General features: G+C 36.7%; 1 protein-coding gene across 2 annotated transcripts; it reads left to right on the top strand.

The window, feature by feature from the left end:
* The first annotated feature begins 250 nt into the window (after positions 1-250).
* LOC136279973 (acyl-coenzyme A synthetase ACSM4, mitochondrial-like) lies at positions 251-6,309 on the top strand. Of its 2 annotated transcripts, XM_066164536.1 has the most exons (7): positions 251-387; positions 516-617; positions 756-807; positions 1,218-1,293; positions 2,477-2,573; positions 3,290-3,409; positions 4,981-6,309. In XM_066164536.1, exons 1-7 carry the CDS (start codon positions 298-300, stop codon positions 5,056-5,058), a joined length of 615 nt encoding a protein of 204 aa, XP_066020633.1. In that variant the 5' UTR covers positions 251-297; the 3' UTR covers positions 5,059-6,309. The 2 variants fall into 2 exon arrangements, with proteins under 2 accessions (XP_066020633.1, XP_066020634.1); XM_066164537.1 differs by lacking the exon at positions 4,981-6,309 and having other exon boundaries at positions 3,319-3,404.
* Positions 6,310-14,784: the final 8,475 nt, after the last annotated feature.

Raw genomic sequence — 14,784 nt, 5'->3', positions numbered from 1 at the left:
ATTTAATTAGAATAAGTATGAAAATAATTTTAGAAAAAGATGTCTTTTCGTCTTGTCACGAGCGTAGGAAAAGAAAAAATTCTGATTCCCCATGAGGAATAGAACCTCAGACCTTCGGATTCCGCGCTCCGATGCTCTACCACTGAACCACAGAGACTCCATGGTGAACGAGGTCTATTACAAAGTTCATATGACACGCGTCCTGCATACTGCTGGGATCAGCAGAATTTCTTATTCTTAGCGCTGGAATATATTTTAGTATCAACAATTATTGTAACTAGTGAACTGTATTTCTTTATGCAGGATATCTTGACTTTTCCAAGAGAACCTGGGGATGATTCCCGTCCCGATTCAGTCGGGAAACTTCTTACCGGAATCGATATGCTGGTAAGTTCTTAAAAATACATTTATTGAATGATTAGATTGCCCCCCCCCCTCTCTCTCTCCCTTTCCCTCCTTCCCCTTCTCTCCCTCCCTTTCTCTCTCTCATTTTTCTTGATGTTATTGCGTCTCAGATTGTCGATGAGAAATATAATGAAGTAACCCCAGGTACACAGGGAAGAGTTGTTGTTCGTGTGAAGCCTTATTGTCCCGTGGGAATGTTCACTCGTTATGTGGTAAGTTAGCCGCTAAACAACACAGTAAATCTCAACGGTACAACATCCAACACGCTTGCAATTTCTAGAAAAAGTGGCAGTAAGACTTTATGTGCCTTTTTGACCCTGAATGTTCTCTTAAATGAATTTTTTTTGCAGGACGATCCAGAGAAAACTGAGTCATGTTTTTGCGGAGATTTCTTTATCACTGGTAAAAACAACGGAACTAAAGGGAACTAAAGAAAGATGGGACTTTTTCCTCCAAGAATTTGACGACTTGTTCTCAATTGAATGTTCTTAAAGATTTTTGGGAAACTGTTACAACTATTTTCAAAAAAAGTGGATGGTTGTACAGTTATAGCTATGAAGTGGAATTATTTGCATATCCAGTGTTTCATTTGGATAGGGATGCGACTATCAGGAGATGTGGACGTCTAAATTGGCATGAGTTTGTTTAACAAGAAGTATCGACAAAGTATTTCACCATTCTACTCGGATCCAATTCGCTCTTACTCATATCTAATATGAAAACTACATATGATGCATGGAGTATGTCTTGATTTTTGGGTTTTTTTTTAGATAATAGTATACTTAGCAAATTGGTCATATTTTTGTTGATAGGTGATTTGGGTCGAATGGACGAAGACAGTTATTTCTGGATCGTTGGAAGAACTGACGACGTTTTAATCATCGACGGGTAAGAGCAGGACAGTGCATGTGAAGATGATTTTGCTTCACCAGCATTTTCCAATTCAGTCCAGTAACATTTGACAATTATTAGTTCTAATTTCCTAACACTCGTCGTACAGTTGACTAAGAGCAGGATAATGCGAGTGAAGGTGATTTTGCTTCACCAGCATTTTCCAATTCAGTCCAGTAACATTTGACAATTGTTAGTTCTAATTTCCTAACACTCATCGTTCAGTTGACTATTTCTTTCATTCTCTCTTTTATTACGCAAGTTATTACAACGGGGACTAGCTCTGATCTCTCTAGGAAAGTGTGGGTCACCGCTTATAAAGGTGACATTTACGGAGCTGTCAGTCTAACCTTCGTCATGCTTTTACACTTTTTTTTTTGCTTTTACACCCTAAGCTATGCAGAGCGAATAATATTCGCATACCAAGTAGATACCTTCGCGGTGTTTACGCTTTACGAAATGTCTTGCTAACTTAAATCTCCTGGTCTTACGTCAAGTTCGGGTAAAACCAAAACAAGATTGACAATATAAAAAATTATAATAAACTTACTAACATAATTAAAATCGGTATGAACTGCTTAGGTGTTACAATGGAAAGTTAAAGATATCTAAATACTTAAAATCGAACTTTGATATTTGTTTGCATACACGCAAACGCGGCAAAAACTACTAAAACAATTTGCTCAAAAAAGGTATCGCGCTCATTAGCGAGATCGATGACAGGCAGATGTCGCCTTCTGAGTTCTGTCGCCAGTTGTATCGCTGGCTGGTCGGGGAAAGCCGACGTTAACGTTTCATTTCATTCAAAATGTACGAGGTGTATCAGGTATAGTTGTCACGTTGTTCGACATCGAAGGCTGATTCGGTATCACTTTCCACAGATCTGCTTGTGGCAGCTTTCGGAGGTCGGCCGTGACCTGATAAACATTCAACAATTATTATTAAGCACTCGTAGACATAACCAGATGTGTATCAATTACGTTATGAAGCTGAAAAGAAGCCAAGAAAATGACGGAAAATTTAGTTGAATCTTTTTATTTGTGCTGAAGACGATAGTTCACGGGGTGCTTCATAGTCACAGCTGTTTCCCAGCCGGAAACTTCCCTTTGGTGTTTTCACCCTCTGTATGCATGGAAGCGTAACTGACTTGCTCACTCTATTGATTTAACCCACATTCCAGATGTAACATAATCCCTGGCGACGTAGAAAACTGTCTTAAAGAACATCCAGCTGTATTGAACTGCGTTGTGGTCAGCGTTTCTTATCTCAATAGACAGGTAGGTCATTTGAATACTCAATACTTAACGTTGGCTAAGGCTAAAAAGGCTGGATTTCGATAGTTGCTGTAAGCGAGAAATCTCGAAAGAAGCGCACAACCATAAGTTAATCATAAAAAGACGAAAACGAGAAGGCGATATATAGAGAGACTTCATCATATGTCTAAAGACCCAATAGTTCGTGAGGGTTTCGCCTCTTGTGCTCTGTCAACTTAATTCTGGGGAAGGTGAGGTTAAGGCTGCAGTTACCAAAGAGGTTTCTCGGGTAATTGATATGAAACTTTTTACCATTCCCCTGAAATGTGCCCTTGTGAATTCACTTAGCCTTCACTTAGTCTGCACTTGCAACTCTCGCTCTCGTTCTCGTTCTTGAGAAGACTTCTTGTTCCAAAACTGGTAAATAGGTCTTTTGGGCTCACCTTCGGTGCAAGAACCTATTAAATTCACGAGTGAAGTAGGGAAAACGAAACAGAGAGGTTAAAAAAATGGAGCTTAAGAAAATGATAGTGACAAACCAAAAAAGAGCTCCACTCGGTCTTACACCATAGTAGAACCATTTTGATTAGGAGATATTTCAAGAAATATTTGCACTGTGTAGGAAAACTTGGAAATAGAACTTCTTGACTATATAACTGACTGCAGTTATATATAGACCATATAAAGGCACTGAATCGTGACTTATTATTGATAAGACATTCTGCTTGCGTTTGCTTTAGATCATGAAAGCTTTCATTGTGTTATCTAGTGGCTTCAAAAATGAAAATCAAGACCATTTGATCAAAACGCTACAAGATCATGTGACATACAATAGTGCATCCTGGATGTCTCCAGAGAAGGTTGTATATATAATCCTATCCTATAAGTTTAATCAGAGAAATAGATAATACCAATTTGAAATGAAAATCTTGAATGCCCAAAATGAAACATAAGCGTAAGAGTTGAAGCTATGACAGCATATCTAATATACTGCTCGTGGATTTGATACTTTAAAGATGCACACACTATACTTTATTTCATGCATATCATTTTGCCATCTCCACCCGCAAATAGCAAAAGCTAGACGAGGCAAGCGGAGAGGAAAGGTTACAGCAGTCATAACAGATAATATGATAATTGTAAAGTAACTAAATAAACTATCTGGATAAATAAGAACTACTGAGAAAAAAACAAAAAAACAAAAACAAAAAAACAAAAAAACAAAAAAAACAAAAAAACAAAAACAAAAAACAAAAAAAACAAAAAAAACAAAAAAAAAAAAAACAAGCTAAAGTTACAAAATATATAGTCTTACAGAATGATATTACAATCAAATTTACTACTAACAGAACTATCAATTATATACATTGAGTCGAGGATGCAGAATTTGCCATTTTTTGTAGGAGAATGGGCACTTCAACATAATCGTCCTCTGCTTCCATTATCGAGAGCAAAAAGTCATGAAAATTTTTCTTAAAAGCTCCTTTGGAGAGTTGACGAAATTCGTTAGGAATTGCGTTCCAAAGTTTAGCTCCAAACCTGGAAAAAGAATCTTGATTTAAATTCAGTCTTGAAGTTTGAACATAATAATTTCCAGACGAAGAAAACCTGGTCTCATGCCTGTGCTTTGAATTAGCTTTAGTGAAGAAATCACAGATGTTAGACGGAGCATTCATGCAGGAAACGTCAAACATTATAGAAGATACTTTTTCAGCATATAACATTTGTAGGGGTAGAATTTTTGAGGAAATAAATAAAGGCACAGCATGGGCTCTAGGTTCAGAAAAGTACATCAAACGAAGGGCTCGTTTTTGAAGCACGAGGATTTTTTTTAAATGGGTTTTGGCAGCTTGACCCCAAGCCGCCAAACCATATGTCAGATGAGGCAAGATCAATGATTGATAAATATTTAAAAGGGTTGTACGTGGGACGAAGTGCCTAAGACGGGCAACAACACCAACAGTTCTGCTTATTTTCAATGCAACATTATTTATTTGAAATTTCCAGCTTAAGTTGCTGTCCAATAGGACGCCAAGATATTTAACATGGTCTTCGCACTGAAGCGTGGTAGGAATTTGAGTACAGTTATCGATCATTTCAATGTTAATCGAGTAGTTCAACTTACGTTGATATGGACGAAAGATAACATAGTTTGACTTTTTAGCATTGAGATAGAAACAAAGAAACTTTAACCCTTGCAAGAAATTTTTATGTAAAGAGGGGAAATAACTCATCAGATCCCTCTTCCTTTACAGTAACGGCTACGTTTCAAAGAAATTTGACGTGCTTAATGTCTGTGCCAAACATAAAGAGTAATTTTACCTGTCATGAAGCTCGTCTTTTCGAAAATATCAAGGGATGTATTCTCTACAATACATTTTTAAGATATGTGCATAACAAACTGCATTATAAATTTTATCCAATTTTACAGATGGAATTCATCGATGATCTTCCAAAGACTGGAACGGGCAAGGTTGACAGACGAAAACTACAATGTGCTGATTTGTGAAAAACCATCCAAAGAAAAATTGCCGCAGCTTTAAGTGAGATTGCAGCCTAGGACTGTGACATTGCAACAAGAGAAACGTTTCTGTAGCAAATAGAATTTGCATTTCTGTTTATCTTTAAGTAACTGCGAAATTGTTTTACATTTTTTTTTCTTTCAATCGAACTACTACTGTGATGTTTTGTCTCTATTCAATTAAGTTCGCGTTTTTGCATGAGATTGTGTAAGAATTACGTAACACTGGTAGTCTTTTCTTTCTCGCCAGTATAAGCGTTGTTTACGTTAAATAATTTCCATTGCCAGTTGATTTCAGTCGTTTCGTTATGGTTTTTGCCAGCGCCATGTTACTTTTGTTTAAGATTTTTACTACCGGACCTGGTTACGCCACAAATTGTAAGTTCGTTTCTATTTCGTAGCCTTTCGTTATTTTTGTTGTTGTTATATTTGTACTTAGATATTTGTATTAATTATTTATTTTCAGTCGAATCACATTTGCACATCTACACATCTTTACATCTAAATATTTGTCTATCTGAGGTTAGATTAAACTTGCATTCGTGTTGTGGCGTAAAACATGTAGTATTTAGCTACAGTTTCCATCAATGCATTCTTTACATTCTAGTATAGCATATATAATATTCTAAGGAGGCAGTGCAGCCGAGTATTTAGGAAGATGTGACATATGACTTCTTGTTTACGAATAAATGATAAATTTTCTTTCAGTTTTTCTTCGCCGAAGAAAGTTCTTATTTTTTGACATGCATAACTATAGAACATGATCTATTGATGGTTTTAAAGCGAAACTGTGGTTGGCTGGTAACGATCGATATGAGTGTGTTTTTTGTACGCTCCTTCGATAAAAGAAAGAGCGATTCCTAAGTATGACCCATGTAATGAAGTAATAAAGCTTAGAAGTGCAGTTTCCTATGTTCTCTTTTATCCTCGCAGGTCCGAACGGTGAATTCAAGTACTTGTACTTTAAAAAAAACCTGTTTTGTGAGATTTTCGTTTTTATTTTACAGATGTTTTTAACTTTTACTTTAGGGGATCTTTCAGTTTCATGGGCAGCAAAACATTATATGAAGTGATCATGAGCCAAAACTATCTTTTCACTTAACGTTGTGTATAATGCACCAAGCGAAGTTTATAATGATGACAATCTCTATGTCCGTTCTTCCCTTGCTCAAAGATATTCGGTTTGGATCCAGTTAATATATTTGTAGCCATGATTGGGTTCCATTTTTCTAGACAAAGAACAGTGCAATAAAGTGATGAATGGAAACATTACTTTTGTACAGTGCTGTGACATTTATACTTGGTTTTACAACTTTTCAGATGGTTGCGTTTATTTATTCTGTTTCCTTCGTTTTTGCCTCACTGTATGATAAAAAAAACACATACCAGCCAAAAGATGTATTTTTGTTAAAGAGAAATAACTACCAAGGTTAACTTTCGATTCCCTTAAGGGAGGCGATAGCCACCAATTTGAAACACCTGTCTCAGGATTTTCTTGTCAACGGCTCCAGAATGTAGTGGGGTAAATAAGTACACACTTTTATGGAGCTATGCATAATATGGCAGGAAGATGCGGCCTGAGAATGACTTCGGGTGACCATGGGCTATCTGGGGCTTTCAACTTCAATTTGAGAATGAAGTTGCTGTAGTTGTTATGAAGGCAAAAAAAAAATGACATCAACGTCTGTGCAAGCGTACGCATTTACCATTTACTAACCGAGTCAGCTATCTACATGTACGCAACCTGTAAGGTGTAGACAATTTTAAATTTTACGACATTGAAATAACACAAATATCTTTATTTTGTGCTTAGCGATGGTTACACACAGTAAAGAAGTATATGAAAACAAACATGCAAACTGATTTGAACGAAAAATAACTGTTTAAATAACAAAAGAAAACTTAACACTCCTATTGTTCTAGAGAGTGTTATTCAAAAATCAAACGTCAAGTAGCTCTATAATATCCACAGACAATTTAGCCACATCAAAAGGAATTGAATAAAAAACACTGTTGATGCCACAACATTCAAAAGGTACAACGCAAAAAAACAAAATAACAACAACAACAACAAAAAGGACATATGCCAAGACAAATAATCAACTAAAGATAAAAAATGACAATAAATTCAATTCGGTCTCATCTTGTGGAAGGAACGATTTTTTTGACACAACAAAAGCAGCTTTCAAAACACATGTGACAGAATTCCTTGTTTATTTCATATCACTGCTTTGCTGACCTTAAAGTCAGGCTAAACAAAGGATAACAGCAGCGCAATCTGACCTTTCCCTTGACATTAAGAGATGCTGGTGCGTTTTTTCGCTGGTTTTGCTATTCAAGTTGATCATCGAGATCACTTGGCAAAATCTGATATTGCCTTCAGCTCTCAGAGTGATGATCACAACATATTCCGACCATTTAAGCGCCATCTTTTTAAGAGAGAGCATAGAATTAGACGATAGAGCCCTTTGTTTACTTTCACCATACGCTACATTACTTCAAAATAGGTCTCATGAAATTAAACACCTTGAGGTGTCAACCACAAGAAACGTTACTTTATTGGTGCAGTTAGCTTCAAATTTTCTCAGTCATTCTCCAACTTAATGAATTTTTTAAAAGAGCTAAAATTTTGAGTGTTTGCTTTAACTGCTTGCAGTACGTATTATGATTGTAGTTTTTCTTCCACAGCAAAACTCGGTTGGGAGTTCAAATAATCAATCTATTGAAGAGAGTGTTGGCGAACACATTTTAGTCATTTGCCGCTGATGCATTATAGCAGACAAAATGCACAGGATGAACTTAATTCTTTGTTCGAGAATGATATTTCCAAATCCAACAATAACAATAGTCCTCAACATGGTCCTGTCGTATCACTGTACGTATAACAGCCCGAGAAATCGGCCATTTCCAGACTATGTATCCTTTATTTCCTCGTAATTGCCCCCATTCAATAAACAATTAAAATTCAATACTTTTAGAAATGAAACCGCTTGTACAGGACTGTTATAAATAGAAAATGTGCGAAGGTCGCACAAAGCAATAGAGTTCAGAGGGGGAAAATAAGGTAAGACTTCCGATAAAAAGGAATTCAGATTGTTATCCTGAATGGAAAATGGTTTCTCATGTCAAAAGGCGATGAAAGACACATTGAAAGCGAAGAGGTGTATATTGGAAGATACAGAATATTGCATCTTGTATAGAAATTGTTCCTTTCCAACAAAGATTTTTTTTGTCAAATTTCACATGGCGAGGAATTTTACACTGGCTTCCTTCTTTATTTGCCGCCTTTTACTTGAGTCGATCTTTGGCGAAAGACAATTTCAGTCTGTTAAGAAAGTTAGTAGGCTGGAACAAACTGAAGTTACGATTTGTGCATTGAGCAGGATAATGTCCAAAAGAAAGAGTGAATTAAATACTGATGACAATTTCAAGGGTAAAGCTTTCGATCCATTTCACTACGTTGAATAGAATGAAAGTCGAACAAAGTATTGCCGAGGAGAAGAAGACGGTTTAAAGAATATTGCCAGAAAGTACAACAACAAAAATTGGAAGACAGAAGGAGGGGCGTAGGAACCACACTGATCATTAATTATGTAGTTTTTGTTTTGTTTTGTTTTTGTTTTTTTTCCTTTTTTGCATATTTCTCAAAACTCATGATAGAAATGAAAATCGTATTTCAAAGTAACATTCGAGTTATTCTTACTTGAAGGTAAAACAACCAGCTAGGAGACTTGTTGAATTTTTAGTTTCGATACACGCTGTCCATCTTTCGCCTGCTGTGCAAGATTTTTTCTAGAGTTTGTGAATTTGAAATACCCTTTTCTTTCATCACTAATTCTGCCCACAGAGATATAAGATGAAGAACATACCACTTCTTTCCACCACATCACTTCTACTTATTTGCGTTTTGATATGGAAGGACAATTTTGGTGTCTTAGCTACACAAGGTCAGCTCATTTTTCTACTATTTTTATATAGCTACTAATAGCAGTTAGCTTGCTTCGCTGACATGGATAACATTTGTTTCCCAACCAAATTAATGTTTGGTGAAATAAAATGATATCGGAGAGGATCCAACTGCTTCGCCGACATGGATAACATTTGCTTCCCAACCAAATTTATGTTTGGTAAAATAAAATGATATCGGAGAAGATCTAGCTCGTTTGGCATGCTAACCTCTACAGCTCAAATGTAGAAATTCATCATGCCGATGACATTTTTCGCATTAGTATTCTTCTGTCTTTGCGGAAATGAAGCGTGTAACACAACAGCCATCAAAATAAAAAAGTGCCGTCCTTGAACTGCATCCCATGATACTTTCTTGTCCTGTGATTTCTTACTCCATGTTCAAGCAGAGCGGCTTCCCATTTTACCCGAAGAAACATGTTGATGCTTTCTCATGAATACGGCTCTTTTGTTGCAAGCAACGGTGTAATTAATCGGATTCACCACAGGAAATCAAAGCAAACATGGTAAAGAATGCTTAAAACAAGAACATTAATGGGCCATCTTGCTATTCTTTCTTTTTAGTAGTCAAGACGAATATTTTTCCTGAGACCCGGAAAGAAGCTTTCAGACAATTTCCAAAATGCTATGATACGGTATTCATTCGGCGTGGCATTGATATTGGCGCTTTAGCCAATTCAGCCATATTTCGGTAAGAATAATTTGGCCATGAAGAGATAGCCGTTCTCCCACCGAAGCAATACTCTATTTCGTATGTGTGACATGATGATATCTTTGAGCGTACGGCTTTTTCTGCCGTGTCACTAGGATTTTTTTTTGCCATGTTAGGTTAAATAACTCGGGTTCGACGTTTGCGGACAAATAAAAGATAATTCGATAAAGGTCTGCGGGCTGAGTTTTAAGTCCATAGGGCATCAAGGAGAAGCAAAAACAACTGCAACAACAACCACAACAAATTAAGATTGGTATCTTTTACGCCGCAGAAAAACGGTTTATATTAATCACCATTTTTTCGTGTGTTAATGAAACGCAAGAAAAATCTATTCACTAAACTGGGAGGAGAGACGATTGAACCAGATGCTGACTCTCTAAGTCCTGGGTGTGCAGCCACGTTGGTTAACAGTCCTGGTGAAAAGAAAATATTATGGAAATTATGAATGTGACAATAACTTTTATGACTGACTTGCGAATGTTCTCTGTGATAATCAGAGGTAAATAAATATCTGATGATAACAAGTTTAAAACAACTCAGTCATAGGCTGCCTTTCAAACTGATATTTGTCCTCTATGAGCGTAGTACATCAGACTGAAGTTTGAGAAGGATTCAAGTACAGGCAGCAGAGGAAGCTGCGTTGATGTGTCCTGGCTGGTTGTTTTGATATTCACCTCTCTCTCCTCCCTTCCCAAAATTTATCACAAGGTTCAATCAATACACGAATATCTGTCTTGATTCCAGACAATACTTTTCACAGCGACGTCGACTGCTTGTCAGTAACAGCCTTAGCTTTAATGCATCACACTATTAGTGTCATATCGCATTTAACAAAAAGTTTCACCAAATCCTTCAACCAAAATTAGCAATTTGAAGTTTTCTAAACAATGCCACAGTAGATTTTTATAATCCACTTGGCTAGCCGAATATTCATAGCTTTCGGATTTTAACTAAAAATGTATACAATTGTTCTTGAACTCTCCATTTAACAATGTTTTGAACGGTCGTCTATAAGGGGTATCGTGTAGATTAATAACTTTCCACTTTCTGTTCTTTCTCGTCTTCTCCTATACACACCAAGATCGCCATATATTGCATTTACATTTTCTTTTTTCGGCTGAGTTATCTTATGTTTTCCCAGGAATTTGTTTTCAAATGTCGACATTTCCCTGTTAGAAGGATTATTTTCTAAGCTGACAAGGCTGGTGTACCTGTACGTAATGCTTTTAACACCTTGGTAAACCTTACAAAAATTAACTTTCTGCGCTTAGTAATAAGGAATCAAACAAATCAGATGTTATTTTCATGCTACTATGCATTCAGTTCTCAGTGCGATCGAGTTCAGGATGTAACGATGGATCTAATTTTCCTCTACTATATAATTTCAAGAAAACACTTCGCAATAACCTGTGTTGCTGGGTTTAGCAAGCTCACAACGGGAAAATAAACAGACGGAGCAATGATAGGCGAACGTGACGAACGCACCTCAACACTCTCCGAGAATCAGATGTTCTCGGGCTATTTGCTGGTGCTTTTTGCTCTCTAGTGTTTCATTTCATCGAAAAAAATTAGTTGTTTGGTATCGTAACCCTATTACGTACCAAAAATACTCTTTCTCAAACGAATACCATCAGCCAAATCGCAATTTAAGACTAGGAAAATTTTCAGTGGCCGAATGCGTGTGATTATGTTATTAACCTGTCCAATAATAAAAACGTTTTTATCAAAATTTAGGCTCAACATCCACTGAATATTTTTTACAGTGTTTTATCACTTTCTTTTAAAAGTTTCCACTTTCACTTACCTTTTGTCACACGATTAAGGGTCTATCATTTGTAAAGTCAACTACTGTTGCATGGCTTTACTGCGCCCCTATTGGTACATTTTGATATCTATTAATATTCCAAATCAATGAACTTGACCTGGCTTCAAACAGGAAATTTTCCTGTTCCTTTAGCGTCCTCTGAAACTTCCCATATTAGTTCGGAGATCAGTGAGCTGTAAGGATTTTTCGTGTTCTATCATTCTCTCGTAAATCTCTTTATCACACACACACACCCTCACGGACCCACCCATGGACGACACTGTCTCAACTTCCCTTCTCGACAGGGTCTCAATATCGCATAACTATGACCTCAGTGTTCAGTTCGATTTGAAAACGGACTCCAGGCCTTGCACCTTCAGTATAACGTAGAACCACGATGGATTTTAACTCCCCTGCAAGTTCTGTTGACCAGGAGAATATCCGTTCGAAAGTAGACCTGCTTTTAGGTGTTTTTTTTGTCGATAGCCTACTGATAGTTTCGTCAATTATCGGATATTTAGCCTAGACATGTAGACACTTAATAACACCACGTTTTACCGATGAAGAATGATGTGGGTTATAGGTTAAGGTGGCTCCATAGAGTTTTTTGACCGCGCGAGATCTAGGTGCCAACATAGCACGAGCTTTAAAAGTGTCAACATGCAAAACATACATGGCGGCTCGATACGATCGCACGATTGTTATCTGAAAAGGTGGTTGAAAAACAGTTTAAAATAATGTGATGGAATCTAGGGTTTCCAGCAACTGCACCCGTAATATTAATAGGCCCTCTCCGCCTGAAAAAGAGGTCAACCGAAAAGAAAACACCGTGGGAAAGATTGCTAAAAAGGCGACAGATTCGAAAGTCCATGCATCCCCAAATACCGGTCATGGCGAATTCGATTGCATTACGTTATTCTTTGCTACAAAGAAAATAGGGATCTTTCGAGTAAGATTTTATCGCTTTTCCTCCAGTGAAACTTCCTAAGATTTGCTGGACCGTTACACATATTTGTGTCCTTCTTAGTGCTTGTTGATAAAAAAAATCATATGGCCAAAATTTGAGTTAAAGGAAGAAAACACAAAATTGCAAATAGCGCTAAAAAATAGTGCCCCCTATTCTTAAATAATCGGCTGGACAATTTTCACAAAATTGTGACAATTTTGAGAGATTTCACCGAAGAAAATTGAAGAAAATCATTTTCTTAATATCTATAATATACCTAGTATCTATCTAATATCTATCAAACGATGGTCCGAACCTTGCTCACGGAAATTTGTTTTGAAAAACAATCCGCTGACGCGAGTGCCAACATTGAGCAAATATCCTATGGAGCCACCTTTAGTATTAATCCGATTGGGCTTCCTACGTATACCCTTGATTATATGTCCTTTAGCGTTTTCACTATTTACCGTCTAAAGAAAAATACTTTTTATGACGTTACCTCCCCTTATCTCCATAGTTAAACGGATCGAAGGCTATTCATTTTTTAGATTTTTTACGTCGTTGAGTTTTCGAATAATTTCAAAGAGTTTTAACACTGATCTACGTATGAGGAATAGTTGTCGAGGTTTGTTCTTCAAACCCGTTAATGTATTGGTTAGTTATAACTACGAACGCTGGCTTATCTATGGCTACTCCGTCCACTGGGTCTTTGCTGAAATATATGTACGGACCACTTTCAATCTCGGCATTCTCATTTTAGCACGATAAGTGGTAGTATCTAAAACTCAGTTGACACGACCTTTGTAGTTGAAAGAATCATGACAGAGTCGTTTTGTTAAAGTTTTTCAAGGGATCTTTTCATTTCTTCTGTTATATCAGGCTTCGGTAGCTCATCCTGTTCGAGGATATTTAGAACCCCCTTTTCGTTCAATGTCCGCTTTTTAGGGGACAACCTTCTTCAACGATAATTCAGCTTAAGTGATGATCTCAGTTGCAGAAATGTTCAGACATAGTTTGCTTTTTTGGTTTGCAGATTTAATGAATGTAACCGAAGAAGTTACAATTCATAGACCCAACGTTTCGACACTCCTGTCTAGTGCCTTCATCAGGGGAAATATTGTTTGGTGTTACCTTTAAATTGAAACATTCCTAGGTAATGAAACCACCGCATTACTGAGGACCATGAGTTCTGCTTCAGGGCTATTTTTCCCTTTCTTTTTTACTTTTCAGTTAGAATATCAGGCTTCTCGATTACCCTATTAATTACACGCTCTATTTTTATTATCTGTCTCCTCTATAGAGTCCTGATAATAACAGACTATTACTTTTTCCTTTGGCTAAAGTAGTTGATTTTTTACACAGGTATTCTTCTTCAAATGTTATTACCTCACTTCATGATGGATTGTCCCTGAGGCGGGTCAAGATTCAGCATCTGTGAGGGAATTCAATATACCCAGTTAACAAGCGTAGATACCAAAAATCATGTGTGTGGTATGAACAGTAAAAATGTTCTCCTCATGCCTTATCCAACGTTTATGTCGGGACTAGATGAAGAAAAACTTCGAATGTTCTTAAGTTGTGTCCATTTACTTTGGCGTGTCGGCTTCTTTACATCTTGCACATTGTGGTAGTTAGGTCCAGACTTTATATTCCTGTTATTTTAGTGTAAAAGGTTGAGAAAAATGCACAAAATATGACATCGTAATACAATCAATTTTCCAGTCTGACTGATTTACAAGGAAGGAAGTACGAACGAAAACTTGGGAGACAAACAAATTAACAATGGTCGTTCGTGACGTTCGTTCATTCTTGCTAAGTTAGATGTTAGATTAGGTATTTGTCTTCAAAAAAAATTACTTCTCTAAAGGAAACGGTGTTTGCTAATCTAACCAACCTAATTTACCTGTGCGTATTTTGAAACATACTTACTTTTCATTATAAAATGTTCTCTGTAAACCATTATTTAGACTGATTGCTAAATCTAAATATAACAATTGTTTACATTCAATTACTTATTTCCTCTAATAAGTTTTAGATACTTCCTTCTTTCGAGAAAATTTGAATTGCCTTCCTACCAAAGAAACTCTTTCTTTATAAACCAAAGCGAATCTCATCAACCAAAATGCTGAAGGTGACTTGAAGCATTTCTAAAAATGAAAACTGTAGTTTTACCTTGCTGTACCATTAAGGAGAGATGTCAGAGATACAAACATTTCTTCAGTTCTGTTGTTCGTTGTTTCATTCGCACTTCTCACTTCTTTCTTAGTTAGCAGTCTAAGTTTAAAT

This window comes from Pocillopora verrucosa, chromosome 3 (genome assembly GCF_036669915.1).
Source record: "Pocillopora verrucosa isolate sample1 chromosome 3, ASM3666991v2, whole genome shotgun sequence".
Classification (NCBI taxonomy): domain Eukaryota; kingdom Metazoa; phylum Cnidaria; class Anthozoa; order Scleractinia; family Pocilloporidae; genus Pocillopora; species Pocillopora verrucosa.
The sequence above is the reverse complement of the archived record's forward strand: the minus strand, read 5'-3'. Positions and strand labels throughout refer to the sequence as shown.

Bases quoted from the DNA above. Each gene is read 5' to 3' on its own strand.
- LOC136279973 (XM_066164536.1), top strand. From the start codon at position 298: ATGCAGGATATCTTGACTTTTCCAAGAGAACCTGGGGATGATTCCCGT. The intron at 618-755 runs GTAAGTTAGCCG...TTTTTTTTGCAG, and splicing joins GAATGTTCACTCGTTATGTG to GACGATCCAGAGAAAACTGA. The intron at 2,574-3,289 runs GTAGGTCATTTG...CGTTTGCTTTAG, and splicing joins TTTCTTATCTCAATAGACAG to ATCATGAAAGCTTTCATTGT.